This window comes from Phodopus roborovskii, unplaced genomic scaffold (genome assembly GCF_943737965.1).
Source record: "Phodopus roborovskii unplaced genomic scaffold, PHOROB, whole genome shotgun sequence".
Classification (NCBI taxonomy): Eukaryota; Metazoa; Chordata; class Mammalia; order Rodentia; family Cricetidae; genus Phodopus; species Phodopus roborovskii.
Genome location: NW_026125397.1, coordinates 24,172,186 through 24,190,677, shown reverse-complemented (window position 1 = coordinate 24,190,677; position 18,492 = coordinate 24,172,186). Strand labels below are relative to the sequence as shown.

General features: G+C 47.4%; 1 protein-coding gene across 1 annotated transcript in view; it reads left to right on the top strand.

Moving 5' to 3' along the window:
• Window positions 1–9,758, top strand: part of LOC127215027 (uncharacterized) — a 125,539-nt gene extending 115,781 nt beyond the window's left edge. The window contains exons 43-46 of the mRNA XM_051175325.1: window positions 56–265; window positions 4,259–4,379; window positions 7,620–7,744; window positions 9,633–9,758. Coding sequence (XP_051031282.1) covers window positions 56–265; window positions 4,259–4,379; window positions 7,620–7,744; window positions 9,633–9,758 — 582 coding nt within the window. The remainder of the gene's footprint in view (window positions 1–55; window positions 266–4,258; window positions 4,380–7,619; window positions 7,745–9,632) is intronic.
• The last annotated feature ends 8,734 nt before the right edge of the window (window positions 9,759–18,492 follow it).

Genomic DNA, 18,492 nt, shown 5'->3' with positions numbered 1-18,492 from the left:
TCTGTTGCTCGCTGCAGACCGCTGTCCTTCTATCCTTGGTCCTCCCTTGCTGCAGGCTCAGCTGCTGAAGGAGTTGGAACACAGAGCCACTCAAGAGTCTGTCACTCGGCAGCAGCTAGAGGTCATAAAGATGGCTGGCATGGAGAAGCTCCTAGAAGACGCTGAGCAAAAGGAGCAACAACTGCGGCTGGTAACAGCAGAGGCCGAGCGGGCTTCAAGGCTGGGTGAGCTGCGGTGGAGGAGGATGGACAGAGACCTGCAGCAGGTGAGACCCGCTGGGCGCAGGGGGGGAGCTCTCTGCCTCGGGTCTGTTCTCCAGGCCTCTCTGCTACCCTCACAGCGGGCTCTCCAGCTCTGCCAGTTCAAGGCACACCACAAAGAGGGCGACCACCTGAGCTTCACTGTCCAAGGCTCAGAATTCTAGTACCCTTGTGACAGCCCTGAAAACCAGGTCCCCGTACCGCTCTAATATTTGAATTGGGGTCTTTTAGCCAAAGTCTGGGAAAGGAGCAACGGTCTGAAAGCTGGAATAAGAGGTTTTTATTCAGGTGTTTCTACAAGTGCAGAGATAAACATGCAAAGCAAAAGTGGTTTGCAGACATAATTTTTTATAACTACACCCTCCCCAGGGGAAACAGGAAAGGGCTGTTATAATGCAGGTATGGATTAATTCAAGCCTCAATAAACAGACTAGAGAAGGTAATTCAATAGAACCCGACGAAGAAGGTGCTTTACACACACCATAGGTGAGTAAAGCCTTTATTCATTCGCTAGAAATAGTAAGAAAAGAAAAGCAATCTGAAAATTAAATTGAACTATTACTGGTCAAGGGTTTCAAGGGCTCCAGGAGAAGTTCTGTGAGGAGAATTAAACTGAATAAAATCCTGCTGCCAAGCTGGAGGTTGTGGTGCACACCCTTAATCCCAGCACTCGGGAGCCAGAGACAGGAGGATTTTTGTGAATTTGAGTCCAGCCTGGTCTACAGAGTGAGTTACAGGACAGCCAGGGCAACACAGAGAAAACTCCGCTTGAAAAATAAACAAACAACCCCCCCAAAAAAACCCAAAACAAACAACCTGTGCTGCTCAGCCCTTTGCTCCATCAGCTGCTGGCTGTGAGGAGAGGGATAGTGCCCACATCCTTCAAGCCCGCTTATATAAGATTTGTTATCTGTGTTATAATTTCCCAATCTGACACAAAATATCTGACACTTATGGGAAGCTTCGGTTGGCTTGCAGTCTTAGGGGATACAGCCCATCTTGGCAGAGAAGGCAGGAGCTTAAGACTGCTCGTAACATCGGCTCCCCCATCAGGAAGCAGAGAGTGGTTGAGAAATAGAACCAGACTATGAAACTTGACTTCAGTGAAGCCTCCCTCCATGAAAATTACACTTCCTTAAGGTCCCACAGCCTTCTAAAACACAAGCTGGGAACTAAGTGTTTAAATGCATAAGCCTGTGCCCTGTGCGAGACATTTCCCATTCAAACTAATCCCACATTGATTGTTATCTTATTTATTATTACTTAATTACTGTTGTTAATTGCTTGATGGCAAAGATATAACTGAAGGCAGTTAAAATAGATATTTGCAGGTTTTTATTTTTCAGTAAACACACGTGTCCACCAAAACTGCTGGCTCTTTCTGAACTGCCTCTCTCTGTTTCTGATAACCCTTGCTATCTCCAGCCCAAGAGGAAATTCTCAGCCAGCAAAAGGCCGCCGAGATGCCCCCCCCACCTTCACCCCTGGCCTATGGCCAGCAGTGGCTTCTTTAGCCGACCTCTAACCTCTAAGCTCCGTGGATGACTAATGACTGACTTCAGACAACACCCTTGCCTGTATGGTGCCTGGAAAGGTCACTCAGAGCACAGGCTTTGGAATCATGCCCCCAGCTGTAACCGGTTGGGTGACTTTGACACTGTGGCTTTCCTATGTGAGTCTCTACATCAGTGCGAAAGAGGTAGCAATACACTTGCTTTATAGGTTGAGAGAGCAGATGAGGCGGCTCAGATCCTGGAACAGGAACTGATGGCCAACTTCCAATGGGAGTTAGTGTTCACGGGTGTGATGGGACCATGAATGCAAGACAAGCCCCAGAAACAGGTGATAAACCTGGACTCAGCTCTCTCCCTGACTGGTGAGTGAGTCTGGCCAAGGAATTGTATACAAGAAGGGTTCTTAGTAAGCTTGCCTCTTCCCTCTGCTAGTACCTCTCAGATTTCCTGAGTCCTGACTTGCTCAGGAGCTCTGGTATTTTATGCTGCTTCCTCACAACCCTGAGGATGGGGGCCTGGCACACCGAGACACACACACACACACGCACACACACACACACACACACACACAGAGACACACACAGAGAGACACACACACACAGAGACACACACACACAGAGACACAGAGAGAGAGAGAGAGACAGACACACAGACACACACAGACACACACACACACAGAGACACAGAGAGAGAGAGAGAGACAGACACACACACAGAGACACACACACAGAGAGACACAGACACACACACAGACACACACGCACGCACGCACACACACACACACACACAGAATTAGAGAGAAAAGGAGAGAGGTCACCATAAACTTGATGGTTAACAATGGACATTAATTTATGACACTTAAGTCTGAAAATGAGGTCTTAACCAGATTGGTTCCTTTCAGAGGTTGTAAGAAAAAACAAAAGACAAAGAACTGTCCTATGCCCTCTCCTAGATTTTGGTGGTGGCTGACAATCCTTGGCCTTCCTTCTTCCCTTTGGAGGTTTAGTCCTCCGACTTTGCTTGTGGTAGTGGTCCTTCTTCAGGTGTCCCTCTCTGCCTGTATCCTATCAATTCTTCAAAGACCTAGAGCAATAGTCTTTGGGTTTCAGGCCCACCGAGATCCAGTGTGACACCCCCCCCTACTTAAGTATATCTACAAAGACCCCATGTCAAATAGAAGTCAAATCCTGAAGTTCTAAATGAGTGTGAGTTCTGAGGGGACAGAATTCTACCCACCCTAGTATGGATTTCTTCTTCTTCATGTTGTTGTGGCTGAGATTTTAGGAGAGAAATGTCTGTGATTCACGTAGATGAGGGACCCTTCCCCTGCCTGGCAAGGGTGTTTCAGCTACAGGAAGAAGACTTTTCTTGGACACCGGATGTGGGGTGCTCAAGGCTTTCCCAACAAAGGCCAAGTCATGATGGAGATCTGGGAGAGGGTCCCCTGTCCTCCGCTTAAACTGTCCAGGGGCTCCTTTGGGTCCCTGTGTAGTTGCTGTGGGCTGGGCTCTAACTTCCCCTATCCATCCAGTGGGAAAGAAAGAAGTTAAAAACAGTGGATAAAGGTGCTTGCCTACACATTGGATGACCTGAGCTTGATCCCTTGGAGTCACACTGGTAAAAGGAAAGAACCAGTTCCCACCAGTTGTCCTCTGACTGGAGGGACCAGGCCCTCACCCAGGCCCTTGCTTTAGCAGCCATGACAGGCTGCAGAAACGACCCAGCACGATGCAGGCCTCTGACTGGGCACATGCCTGACCTTGCTGGACCTGCCCCAGTCACTAGGAGGTCAGATACCTTCCACATGGCAAGGAACCAATCAGAAGTTAGCTGGCGGGCTCTGGATGTGCTTTAGGGTAATAGTGACTATAGAGCATAGCAACCGCCCTGGGAGGGCCTATGGGCCATAGCGACCCATTGACCAATCAACACAGGACAGGTCACCCAAGCCTGGAAGTGCACCTATCTTGAGACTGTTGTGGACCCCTAGACACTCCCCTTGCTCTGCCCAATAAGTTCCCTGCCAGGTTAACTCATTAAATAATAAAAGACTCTGCTTTTGCATTGGATCGGGGCTCTTGGTGATTTTGGGGCTCAGAGTTTGGGCACAGCACTGGCAATCACACAGGCACGGTGGCATCCTGGTGACATAGACACAAATAGGCAAATAGTAAAACAATAAGTAAATATTTTTTAAAAGAAGCATAAAGGTGTAAAAGAGCTCCCAGTGATTATAAAGTAAGGGTTCCACAGATGGCTTTTGGTCCTCTGTATTGAATTCAGTTTACTTTAGCTGTTCCCTCTGAGGAGGACAAACTTAGGCCTGAGTTCAGGCTATGCAGGACCTGAAGTCTGACTGCTCATCATGGGGTAGCCTTGGAGCCTCACTCACTCATGGGGTAGCCTTGGAGCCTCACTCTCGCTCAAAAGTCACCCGGGAACCAAGGGAACTAAAGAAACCACCACGCAGCCCTCTCTCCTCAGATGAGAAGCCGGCTGGCTCAGGAGCGCAGTGTGAAGCTGGATGCCTTCCACCGTGTACGGGAGCTGCAGATTCAGCTTCAGGACGCAGAGCAGCCATCTCTCCAGATGGGCTCCCTGAGTGGTAAGCACACCCTCCTCTGGCTAGAAGAATCATCCAGTCTTGGAGGCAGAAATTGAAGGGGGGAGCCTCCATGACTCCCACACTAGGTAACAACCCAAGCCGGGGAGTGGGCTCTCTGTGAATGTGGACTGAATGGATAACATGGATAAAACAACAACGCACTTCTCTAATGACTTGCATTAAGTTATCTATTTAGTCCAATCAGTCTCAGCTGGCTGGAGCGTCGTGTAAAATCCCACCTGAAGAACACGAACGATCGAAGTGCTTGTTGGAGCACTGTAATGATTTGCGGCACCAATGACCGTGTTTCCGGGGTGTTATTCGTAAAGTCCCCATGACTGTTGGGTGCGGGAGCTCGGGCTCCTGTGGAGACGTCCATCAGAGTCGTCCTCTGGACAACGCAGGCAGTGGGCAGCACGGTGTCAGACCCAGGACCAGTCTAAAGCGGCTTCCTTCCCTGTGAGATGCGGACTGAGTAAATTCCAGATCAGTCAGGACTCTCACCAAACATCGGTGACCATGCTTAGGTCATCAGCGGGATCGGTCAAGCTCTTTCTCTCTGACCTGTAGCACAGACTGGGAGTGCTCAGGGTTTGGGGGGGAGACCACCAGACAGACCCCTGTGGCTGCTAGCTGTGTGACTTGAAGCGGGGTTAATGGACCTCTCTCCCCACACAGCGCAGTGTGAATGTCTACCCCTAAGCCTTGTTCTGCGCATTAAAGGGAAGAACACCCATGTGACACGCAGGGTGATCTTTTGTCAGCAATTGTACGAGATGGGTTCTACAGCTTCATACATGTGTTTAGTTCCTTATCGGTGCTTCCTTTTGGCTGCTTGCCACCACAAATGAGCTGACGAAATACACTCTTTCAGAAGCAGACAAAGTCGGGGGAGGTGAGGCTTACTAAGGACACACTGGACCTGTGCCTGAGACCCACGGGCCCTGCTCCCCTGACTCTGTGCTCACTTTGGTGTCCCTGCCCCAAGCTGGCTCACCCTGCTATGCCAGCCCTAAGACGGGTCCTGTTGTGAGCCCTGCTGCCAAGCAATGTACATGCCTTTTGCTATGCAGTTTTCCTTTCTCTCCCTTGCCTTACTTCTCTCCCACCAATGTCTCTGTAGTCCCTTCTGCACACCTGTGTGTGTGAGTGTGAGTGTGTGTTGGCGTGCGGATGTGTAAGCGCCTGCACACCTGTGTGTGTGAGTGTGAGTGTGTGTTGGCGTGCGGATGTGTAAGCGCCTGCTCGGGGAGGGGAGGGATGCTTCTTCCTAAGGAGGTAAGCATCCCTTCTGTGTACTTTGCACGTCCATCTTCAGCCAGTTGGCTGAGACCCCTTAACATGAATTCTCAGGGGGAAAGACATGGGGCACATGATTTGGGGTGGTTTAGAATGTCATTTCTCCAGCCACCAGGAGAGGAAGAGCTCGGGTCTTATTGTTTTGACTGGGGGGGGGAACCCCCGCGGGGCGGTGGGGGATGGGGTGTGTGTTCTTCTAATAGGGGCCCAGCAAAGCCGAGCTATCACCTTTTCACGTGGTGACTTAGATCAAGGACAGGCTAGACTGACGACTGCCGCCTCAGGGCTCCTGCTGCCAAGCCACAGAAGAGCAGGCCTGGACCTGGGCTCACTCTCCGCCTTCAGCCGCTTTTCCTCCCTTGAGTGCTCATCCAGCAAGGCTGGGCCAGATGGGCGCCCACCCAGCTCACCCACCCCTGCCCAGCTCACCCACCCCTGCCCAGCTCACCCACCCCTCCCCACCTCACCCACCCCACCTCACCTCACCCACCCCTCCCCAGCTCACCCTCTCCACCTCACCCACCCCAGCTCACCCACCCCTCCCCAGCTCACCCACCCCTCCCCACCTCACCCACCCCACCTCACCCACCCCCTCCCCAGCTCACCCTCTCCACCTCACCCACCCCTCCCCACCTCACCCACCCCAGCTCACCCACCCCTCCCCACCTCACCCACCCTTCCCCAGCTCCTGATTACCAACTTTGATCCTCCAGAGCTATGAACCAAATCAACCTGTTTGCTTTACAGTGTCAGCTTGCCTTTATTTCATTATAGCCATGCAAACTAGACTAATCACAGCGTCCCTCTTCCTTCCTGGGCCATCCTAGGGGACAGGGTCTCTTCTGCTCTTCTCTTGACAATCCTTTACCTTTCCTTTCCCCACACTCACATTCCCTGTCCTAGATGACAGTTCCCTAGGATGTTCACCGAGAAGGGATCTTGCAACTAACAGTTATGCATCGACCATGTATGTGTCAGATCATAAAACCTACGGAAACAGAAGCCTTCACTGAAGTAGGCTTGATGGCTCTCGCCTGTAATCCTGGCCTGTATCCCCAGTGCTCGGGCAGGGAGAGTGTGATACCAGGCCTGTCTGAGCTATACAAAAACAACAGCCAAACAAACTGGAAAAACCCCACCCCTCAGGACCAGACATTTCTGCTGCTGCTAGCCAACCCTGTCCTGCTCACAGCCAAGCTTCTGTAAGAGAGTAACGTCTGTTAATTCACTTCACCTGGCTCACTCCATCCCCATCCATCAGGGAGAGGGAGCAGAGAGGCGCACACACAGGGGAAATGCAGTCCAGAGACGCTTTCTGACTGACTGCTGCGAGTCTTCTACCGTAGACTCCACACGTACCATGACTTGCCACTCTCAATGTGCGACTTCTACTTCCTGGGTCAAAATGGCTGCCTAAGCTTTCCAGCCAACAGGAAGTGAGGAAGCGAGAGGCGTTCACTGCTCTCGCAAAGGGAACTTTCTAGAAGTTACCTGGGGCCCTCTGGAGTATATCTCGTCAGCCGACATTTAGCCCAGAAGACTGGGGCGTGTGGCTTTTATCGTCTGACAAAAAGTCGGGGCTCCGTTACTAAGGGAGAAAAGGAAGGGTGGCATTAGGGACCAAGTACAGGACCCGCCTTGTCGCCAAGCACCCCACCTGCTTTTTCATCCCCATCTCTTCGCCGCTGGCCTCACCAGGGTCAGCGTCCTGTGTCTCTGGGTGAATGGGCACTAAGTCCGCAGCACCTCCCTCAGCAGTGATTGAGACAGACAATCTCACGCTTCCCCTCTGCCCTCTCTGCCTGCTGTGTGGGGCAGTCCTAGTCATCTGCCCTCAGAGAAAATCTCCCATGATTAGTTTAAGCTCTCAAAGTTTACAAGCTAAGTCTGGGCGTGCGCATTACAACCAGAAATCTACTTTATTCTCTTTTTTCTTTACAGGGTTTATATCCCAGACCCACTGCCCCCTACACCCTGCTTCAGCATTACCCAGATGCTGTCACCAACGTTTCCCAAAGACCAGTCTTCCTGGCAATCAAATGACAAGGAGTCAAAGACCAAAGACTGTGAGTGATGCTAAGCTTGCTTATACATAGGAAACAATGAACGCATTTATACCTGGTGTTAAAAGTCTAGGGTGATTTAAAACTTACATTAGAAGAATCATACATCCGAATATTAGCTAGGTAGTTTGGAGCTGTTTTACACAGTTCAAGTGTTGAGCCTTACTGTATAATTCCTGAGCTTCTTCTTTAATCAGCTACGATAATTATTAGTATCAGGCCCCTTATCTGAATTTCCCGTTTCCACCTTTTATTGATTAGTTGATTGATTTGATATTGTATGTATATACAAACCCCGTGCATGCTCCAGCATGTCTGTATGGAGGTCAGGGGACAGACTGAAGGAATGAGTTCTCTCTTTCTACCATATTGGTTCTGGGGATTGAACTCAGGCCATCAGGCTTGGCAGCACAACCCCTTTACCTGTTGAGCCATCTCATGGACCCCAAACTTTCCTTCTGTTGTTTTGATCTGCAACTGGCAGTCTAGTTCTAGGTGGAAGTTCATTGCGGAGTTTAAAATATACAGTTAGGAAAGGGTAGGAAGATGGGAGTCAATGAGGCCTTACTGAATCAGGGCCGTGTTGCTATGGCTACCTTCTCGTTCCACTCCTTAGTCTGTGCAATCATCTTTCCCTAAGATGTGAAATTCTAGTAAAGTCCTTCAGTGCTCATGAGGAGCTGGTTCCAGGACCCCAGTGGGTACCCAAATCCACAGGTGCTTAAAATCCACAAAATAGTGCAGCATTTGCATTGGGATCTACACGCCATGTCCTGTACACTTAAAATCTCCTCTTGACTACTTATAATATTTAAACAATGTAAACAATTGTTATATCATTTAGGGAGTGTTGACAGAAAGAAGTCTGTGCATGAGTACAAATGTGACCTTTTTCAAATATTTCTGGTCTGTGGTTGGTTGGGTTCATGAATACGGCATGGAGAAAAACCAGTGTATTTGCTTTTGTAAAGGCCTTTTACAAAAGAGAAGACCACTGCATGTGGAGGAAATGAGACATCTCACGATTCAGCCCATCTTCATGCCACTTCTGAAAGCTCTGAGTACTTTGGGGGTGTTGCCGGTCATAACCCTTATGGTTGAAGAGGCTAAATGCATGGATGGAAACACACTGCCTATGAGAAGCCTGGCAGGTTAATAGGCTAGGGCTAATTGCTTGTTGGTTATTTCCAGACAACCCCTACTAAGATGCTAAAATAAACCACTGAATAAACTGAAATAAACCCTACAACCAAGTATCTTGTGGTTCCATGAGCATGGGTGCAGCCGGGATCCCTAAGCAGAATATGAAGTCCAGGCATCAGGCCGCATGCGCTTGAGCCTCTCCAAGCCTATTATGGTGTGATTTCCTAAGTAAGGAGTGGGAGATAAGACAGAACACTGTTGACAGATGGGAATGCACGTGGCTGTGATACATTCGCAAACAATGTTCTAAACCCCGAGTTCAGTATTGACACAAATGTAGAATACTAAAGAGCTTAGGTTGTTCCAGGCCGGCAAGTCTTTCCTTCCTCACCTGGAATGTCTTTCCACTGATGGATTCATTCTTGACTAGCTCCCTTATGACAGGCAGAACCAGTGATGTTGGTCTCCGCGGCAACAAAACCTCTTGCTAGGTCATGAGAATCCTTCGCCAGCCTGGCAGTGGTGGCACATGCCTTTACTACCAGCACTGGGGATGGGGGGGGTAGAGGCAGGAGGATCTCTGTGAGTTCTAGGCCAGCTTGGCTTACAGAGCAAGTTCCAGGATAGCTGGAGTTGTTACACAGAGAAACCCTGTCTCAAAAAAAAAAAAAAAAAAAAAAAAAAAAAAGACAAAACAAAAACTCCTTTGCCACCTTTAAAATGTATCCTTATCAACTTGATGTTACAGGTACCATTTAAGCACAAAAAAAAGGTTGCTGATGGTTTTCTACCCAATGTGGCAGAAAACATTCAACTTAGGACTTCCCAAGTCCAAACAGCGCCATCCAGGGTTTCCCTCAGACCGCATAGGTAATCTTTGTGTGTGTGTCTGTTTTATTTCTGCGTGCATTCAGATGGATAAAGATGACTCCAGCTCTATTAAACTTTTCATCTAGCTTTTCTTCTCAGCGTGTGGCAGACAGCATTGAAGAACTGAGATGAATCCGTCGGTGTCCAGGGGAAGCTACATTTGCTCCCAGAAAGCATTCAAGCACTGGTTTGCATTCTACAAGTTCTCTCTGGCTCCTGGCTACCTAGCAGCCCCTCCATTTGAGTCCTGAGTAACAAAGTAGGCAGAGTGGTCCAAGTCAGAGGGCCTTGAAGCTGAGCCATCCTTACTGAGAAGTGAAGGATGCTGGCCTGGTGCTGGCTCATTGGTTAATAGTGCTCCTACATGGCAGCTCACTATTATCTGTAACCCTAGCTTCAGAGGATCTGATGCCCTCTTCCGACCTCTGTGGGTACTGGGCATGCATGTGGTACACATACATACGTGTAGGCAAACATTCACATAAAATAAAAATAAATCTTTACAAAAACATGTTGTTAAAAAACCGCTATATTTCAATAAAGATTCATCCAAACAAATCTCAAACATTTTTTATTTTATTTAAATGTATCATCCTTTCTTAAGCTTTTTAATTTTTTCCTGCAAGTGCTAAAACTCTTTTACTTTATTAAGTCTTTAAAAATTTTATTTTGTTTTATGTATGTGAGTGTTTTGCATGGGTGTGTGTATAAGTACCACATTTATGCCAGGTGCCAGAAAAGTCTTAACCCCTGAACCAGCTCTCCAGTACACATTAGTAAAGTCGTAATCCAATTCCTTTTCTTGTTTGGACTGGAGAATTTATCTTGGGTTAAAAAAAAAAAAAAGATGGATCAAAAAAAATCATATTTACACACGTAAATGTGTACATTGCAATAGTTGGATCTCAAATGTCTCCCAATGGGCCACTGTGCTGAAAAGATTTTTGTGGGTTGACTCATGCCAGAGTCACCTGGGACAAGGGACAAGCTATTGAAGAAATGCCACCAATAGATTAGCCTATAGGCAGGCATCTCTCGAGGGCATTTTCGCGATTAATGATTGATGTGGGGGATTCCAGCCCCCTGTGAGCAGCACCACCCCGAGGAGGTGGATGGACTGTATTAAAAGCAGGCTGAGCAAGCCATGGAAAGCTATCCAGTACACGATTTCCCTCTGCTCTAAGCTCCTGCCTTGGCTGCCCTCAAGGATGCTCTGTAACCTGTAAACCAAATAGATGGTCCCCTCCCCCAAGTTATTTTAGTGTTTTAGCAATGTAACAGAGAGGCAAACTAAGGTGGCCACTCTCCAGGGAATTGAGATGAAGGCTACCCATATTCTACTCTGTCAAAAAAATAAATAAAATTAAAATTGACTAATTTGTACTGACTTTGATGGAGCAAAGGGTAACAGAGGAAAAGTTCAGACAGCCTGCAGCAGTGTGCCCACAAGGGTCCATTTTAGGTAACTTCAAAGATGGGTGCATGATGGGAGATGTCATTCTGTAAATATGTTTCTCATACTGGTTAATGAATAAAACACTGTTGGCCAATAGGAAAGCAAGACAGGCGGGACTAGGGGACAAGGAGGAAAAAGGAAGTAGTAAGGAGGAGTCAAGATGGAGAGACCGGGGAGACGAGACGCCTGCCCCATTCCCCGGTAAGATTAGAGCGTGTGGAAGTGCTTATATTTAACAGAAATGGGTTAATACTTAAGACAGAGCCAACAGCATTGTATCAAATACAGAGTCTCGGTGTGTTAATTTGGGGCAGGCGAGGCAGCGGTACCAGACCAGCGGCGGGCAGAAAACCCTTACTCTTTACAGATGCAGTTGCTGAAGAGATTAGGATCAATAAATAGAAGATACGTGGCCAGTCATATACGGGAATGCTTTGTCACCAGGGAGCCAAACACTTTGGTAGGATTAGGGTTAGGTGAAGCAGGACCCCATGCTCCCAGCCTTGATGATAACAGACTGAGCCTCTGAACGATAAGCCAGCCCCAATTAAATGCTTTCCTTTATAAGAGTTAGCATGGCCATAGCCTCTCTGCCCAGCAATGGAGCTCTGACTAAGACATTGGCAAGGCTGACTAAGCATTTACATGTCGTTTCTATGTGTGTGGTAGGGATCTAAATTAGGTCTTCATGCTTACTCTTGAGCAGTGCACACCTGTAATCCCAGTTCCAGGAGGAGGAGGGGACAGGAGGACCCCAGGGACTCACTGGTCAGCCAGTCCAGCCAATCAGTGAAGGTCCGAGCTTGGCGAGAGCCTGTGCCAAAAAATGTGGTGGAGAACAATTGAAAAAGACATCTCTGCCAGGCAGTAGTGGCGCCAGCACTCGGGAGGCAGAGGCAGGCGGATCTCTGTGAGTTCAAGGCCAGCCTGGTCTACAGAGCAAGCTCCAGGACAGGCTCCAGAGCAATACGGAGAAACCCTGTCTTGAAAAACAAAAAAACAAAAAACCCATCTCCACAAATACACACAAACACGCATATGTGCATGTGCGCGCACACACGCACGCGCACGCACACGCGCACACGCACACACACACACAGAGAGAGAGAGAGAGCGGGAAGCAGTACTATAGGAGCGTTATGAAGAGACATCATGACCATGGCAGCCTTTATAAACGAAGACATTTAATTGGGGCTTACTTATAGTTTCAAGGATTTAGTCCATTGTCATCTTGGCAGGGAGCATTGAAGCATGTGGTGCTGGAGAGTAGCTAAGAATTCTACATTCACAGCACTCGGGAGGCAGAGGCAGGCGGATCTCTGTGAGTTCAAGGCCAGCCTGGCCCTCAGAGCTAGTTGCAGGACAGCCTCCAAAGTTACAAACCCTGTCTCAAAAGCAAAACCAACAAACAAATCTACATCCAGATCCATAGGAGGAGGGAGACTCTGGGCTTGGCATGAGCTTCTGAAACCTCAAAGCCCATCCATCCCCTGTGACTCACCGCCTCCAACAAGGCCGCATCTCCTGATCCTTTTCAATAGTGTCACTCCACGGTGACCAGGTAATGATGTTTAATAAGGACCAGGAGAAACAATTAGGCCGAATAGATGTTTATTCAGGGAGAAACAACTCACAGCATAGACAGATGAACACCAGCAGGTTCCTGGTCCCAAGGATGTCTCCGGATGCTCTCCTGTCCCTGTGCTCCCAGAGCCCCCTCCTCAGCCTTAGTCCCCCCAGGTCACGCCCCGCCCTGACTCCACCCCAATGGGCGTGGTCTATGCCACAGGTGCAGACAAGGTGAATATCTCGCTACAACCAAGCATCCAAATCTAGGAGCCTATGGGAGCCACTGCCATCCCAACCACCACAGTGATGAATAAAACAATCACGGGTACTTGGCAGTGCTGGCCCAAGCATTATTCTTATCTAGAGTATGTACCTATGTTAGTGAGGATAAAACCCTGGCCCCTTCTTAATGAAATCAAAACAACTTCCCGTGGAGTTGATACCAACTTGGTAAACTCCAGGCAGATGGGAGACTCTGCCTCAAAACTTCGAGTGAGTTGGGAAGATGGTACCGTGGGCAAAATGTTTACCATGAAAGCGTGAAGGCCTGAGTTCGAATCATCAGAATGGACATAAAGCCAGGTGCACTAGTGCACGGTGTAATTCCATTTCTACAGTGAAATGGGGGATGGAGAGGGGAGAAACTTGCAGGCGAGTCACATGTGTCAAAGATGGACCAGACCACACCTTGGTTGGGAATTGATTGGGACTGCTTAGCTATGCATAACTCTTGCTCACTACTTAAACCTGAACCTCACACCAAGCCCCCAAGGATGCACTTTGGGGGAAGGTACCACTGCATCTCTGTTCTTCTTCCCACTGTGGCCACAATGAATAACTCTGTTTCTACTACTGTTTGCTCAACTCGCTTAAAGACACGTGGCTAACTCCAGCTTATTGGAGCTGCGGGGGTCCAGGCTTTCACCCTCAGTGACTGATAACACTGGTTACAGCAACAACACAAATGTACCTAGTACAGAAACTGGTCCCAAAAGTGGGGTTGTTGCTTTAAGAAACCTGACTGTGATTCTTGAGCCTTGAACTGTGTGTGTGTGGGAGGAATGTTGAAGTTTGCAGCTGTGGGCTACAGAAGCCCAGAAAGCTGTCAGCACAGCTTAAGGGGTGAATTCTGGCGGGGGGGGGTGGGAGACCAGCGTATAAATGGAAAGGAAAACAGTAATGTCTGGGCTCGTGAGGCCTCTGAAGGGAACGAGGACTGTTTTTGGGAACTACGCTAGAAGTCATTCATTTTACCGCTCTGGCATAGAGTCAGACTGTATTCTGCCCATGTCCTGGATGATTAAATGAGGCTGAATTCAAAAGTAATGGGCTAAGCAATTATCTTAGTTTTTGTTCTATTGCTACAAAGGCACTCCATGACCAAGGCAACTCATAAAAGAAAGCATTTAGTTATGGGATGGCTTGCAGTTTCAGAGAGTGAGTTTATGAGCATCATGGGCGGAGCAGGTGTGGTGCTGGAGCAGTAGCTGAGACCTCACATCTGATTCACAAGCAGCAGGCAGAGAAAGGGAAGCATCCCGGGCATGACCTTAGGCTTATTGAAACCTCAGTGCCCACCCCCAATGACACAGCTCCTCCAACAAGGCCACACCTCCTACTCATTCCTAAACGGTCAACCTATTGGTAACCAAACATTCAAATGTATGAGGCTCAGAGGGCCATTCTCATTCAGACCACCATAGCTGCTTAGCTTAACACCCAGGCTGTCAAAGGGAAAAATAGTTTGTCAGAGAAAAGGGTGTGACCAATGTAAAGATTCAAGTTTGGTACAGAGAGAATGGTTGTAATTACTCAAGATATTAGCACAATAAAAGATAAAGCTTGTGTTCTGCATTGGGACCATAGGAACGGGGCTCTAAAAGCAAGACCACCTCCCCCCTCCAATTTTGTGAAAATGCAGATTCATTTGAAAGGAGAGAACTCCATATGAGAATGTTGTAGGAGTTCCCTGCCGGAAAGCAACCTAGGTTGGGATCATTACAGCTGTGGTAGAAAGGGGCCAGACCACATCTCAGATTTGTGCAGAACTTATCAGCACTGTTCACATAACAATGGCTTTAATGACAAGTAAAATGCAGGTTATGTGATACATGAAAGCCCTCACCCATGTTCAAGGAAGCTGCTAAGGCCAGACAATGCCTGTGAAGGTTAGATTACCAGCAAGGCGACCAAGGAGCCTTTGCGCGAAGCTATGAAGATGAAGGTTAAGTTGCAACGGAGACCCGTTTTAGTTTCCTGACATTGTAATGAAATACCGACCAAAAGCAGCTTGGAGGAGAGGGTTTGACCTCCGCCTTCAGGTCACAGTAAGAAAAGTCTAGGCGTGAACCTGGCATATAAACCATGGGAGAGTATTTCTTGTTGGCTTGCTCACAGGTGCATGCTTATAGCTTACACAGCCAGGACCATCTCACAGTGGGCCAGGCCCTCCTACATCAGCTAACAAGATGATCTCCCACAGATATGCCTACAGGCCAATCTGACCTGGACAATTCTCAATTAGACCTCCCGCCCAGCTGACTCTAGATTGTGTGAAGTTGACAGTTAATGCCAAGTAGCACAAGACTCCATGATATTGGAAATACCCAGTAATTTCCTAAATTAAAACATTCCATGGTGCTTGATCTGTTTTATAGAGCATTGGTTCTCAACCTGTGTGTCATGACCCCTTTGGAAGTCAAAAAATCCTTTCACAGAGGTTGCATATCAGATATTCTGAATATCAGATATTTACAATTAATAACAGTAGCTAAATTAGTTATGACGTACCAACAAAAATAATTTCAGTGGTTGGGGGTCACCACAACATGAGGAACTGTATTAAAGGGTCACAGCATTAGGAAGGTTGAGAACCACTGTCTAAGAGGGACGCTCCCAGGAAACAGGAAATAACTCAAGCCTGAGTCCCTGAAACTTACAGGATTCACCCACATCACTTGACCCCTACCCAGGGTTGTAAGCAGTAGCCTGTTGAGAAGGCTCTCCAACCTGTCGACTGTCTGCACACCACACAGGGCTCTAGGATGGTAGCTTTTGTGAGTCAGAACCTAAGCTGGAGTGAACCATTCAGTGACGTTCAGTGGAGCAGCCTCTTGAGTCATCTATGGTCTCCTAGTAACCCATTACCAAATCTCCTGTAAAAAACTCCCAAATTCATAGCTTCTCCGAGCTGAACTTCGACATAACCAACGCCATCTGGGGTGAAAATACTGTTCACATCTCCCGGGGAAATCTCACTGCACAAGATGCCAAGGCATGCACCAAAGAAAAGCTACAGGGACGGGGTGGAGTTGGGACAAAGGAGGCTTTGTGCACTGAAGTTGCCAGAACCAGAGGCATAGCCACTCACGCCCTGTGGAGCCCAGATGTTATCAGAAGCTCCAGATGCTGTTCGTCTGGCTTTGCTCAAGTCTACCCTTGCTCCCCTCATTCCTCCCTATTGGAACGCAAGGGTTTACTGTGCCCGCGTACATTAGATGGATGTGTTTTGACCAAAGACTGTCTTGAGTCAGAGAACAGACTATAAAATAGAAGTGGTCATACTGTTAAAGACCATAGGACATTTGAAGTTGGACTGAATTCATCTTACTTCGTGGAACACTCATGAGCTTTAACGAGGTCAGGCGTGGGATATGATGTTTTATTGACAAGTAGCTTGTGATGGTTAATTTTGTCAACCTGACTGGATTTCAGAATTACCTAAGACGAAATATCTGGGCATTGCATAAGAGACATAAGGAGGTTCCAAAGACATTAAGGAGGAGAGATGTACTTAAAAGTATTTTGAAGAAGGAGCATGAGCCAGGAACAGTGGGTACACGCCATCATTTAATCCCGGTGCTTGAGAGGCAGAAGATCTGAGTTTCACGCCACATCTACAAAGTAAGATCCTGTCTCGACCCAGCCACCCTCCTACCACTCCCGAAAGGAGGAAAAATCTGTGTCACCACATTCCCTCCTCTGCTGTCTGATCTACTGGTAGCAGTTCCTGCTGCCATACTTACTCTACCATCCCAAGGTGTGAGCCACACAGATAGATCATCAGGCTACTCTCTGGGCTACTGATAACTGTCCCGTCTGTTGTCACTATCCCAAGGTGTGAACCAGAACAAACTTTCAAGTTGCTTTTGTCGGTTATTTGTTTACAGCAATAAGAAAATTAATACGCCTGCATTTATGTATTTATTGCCTGAACAGCTGAGTCAAAACATAGTATTTTCGAGGCAGGATCTCACGTAGTCCAAGCTACTCAAGTCACTGTAGAGAAGGTGGCTTGAAATCCTGACCTACCTCTACCTCCTGAGTGGTCAGATAAGGGAACAACATGTGGCTCTATCTTGAACTTTTACCTTTCATCAAAATGAGACTACTCACAGAAAAAAGAGAACTAACCCTGTCTGTGTGACTGAATACCGTGGAGACCAGAGCAATGCAGGTCCAGAGGCCAATTACCTACCTCGGGCCAACTTTAATCCTCTGGAACAGCCATTCTGAGCGCAGTCATGTCAGAAAATTCTGTGGCTTATATAGGTATCTACAAACTTATCAGACCACTAGCTTCCACCAACCCCAAAGCTAAGAATGTCATCAGACAGCACCTTGGGCCTATAGAAAAGCTCCCTCTGCCTCACAGAAACCACCACTCTGATGTATCCATCAAGATGACAGCTGTGGCATTTGCATACTCTAGGTAGTAACAAAACAAGATCCAACCTCCTGTCCTTAATTCTGGGGAGCCTGGGCAGAAATCAGAGGGCTTGCAGAGTTGAAGAGGCAGAGATGGAAATTAGGACAGGAAGGAAAGTGTCTTAAGTTCCCATGGTGGTGGACCAGAGAGCTGGGGTTAAACCCAACATGCTGCACAAGAACAATTATAGAAACATCCTGTATCTCCCAACTTACATCTGGCATCCAGTGAAAACTTACCAAGCATGCATCAAAACCAGAAACCACAACCCACAGCATGGGTAGGAAAATCAACGGAAAGTGACCCAAATGTTAGCATTAGCAGTGCTAGGCAGACATTAAAAAAAAAATTACTAATTAGAAAACCCACACAACCACAAAAACAACCCACTCAGTAGAGAAACTACACATACATTAATACCAGAAAACGCTAATGAACTGATAAAGGGGCAACTTTAATCAGTATAACAAAGGGCCCTGAAGCAATTCTAACAACCTGTATAAAACTAGGATCCCCATCAAGGCAGAGGGTGTGGGCCCCACCCCCAAAGGTTGGAAATCTCCCAAATATGAAAACCACAGAGCCAAATAGCTTAAATAGATCTCCAAACACAAAAAAAAAAAAAAAAAAAAAAAAAAAAAACGAGGAAAACTACACAGCCCATAACAATCAATTTGCTCAGAACCAGTAGAAGAAAACATGTACAAAACCAACAATGCTAACAGACATGTGTCCGCTGTCCTTTTCAAGCAAAAAGAAAATGGACCAAAAATTAACAGGCATGTATGTGAAAAAAAAAAAACTGAAAATTTCCTAAAAAAGGCAAAGTAAGCGATTTATTACAAATCATCTAATAAAGGCATTGGCTTTTGCATTTGTATTTGGAAACAAAATACAAATTAGCGAGCAAGATATACAAAAGCTGGATTTATCAACAGCTACATTAACAAAAACTCAAAACATTAAAAAGTGCTAATGCATTTTTAAAAACCTAGTACCCAAGGG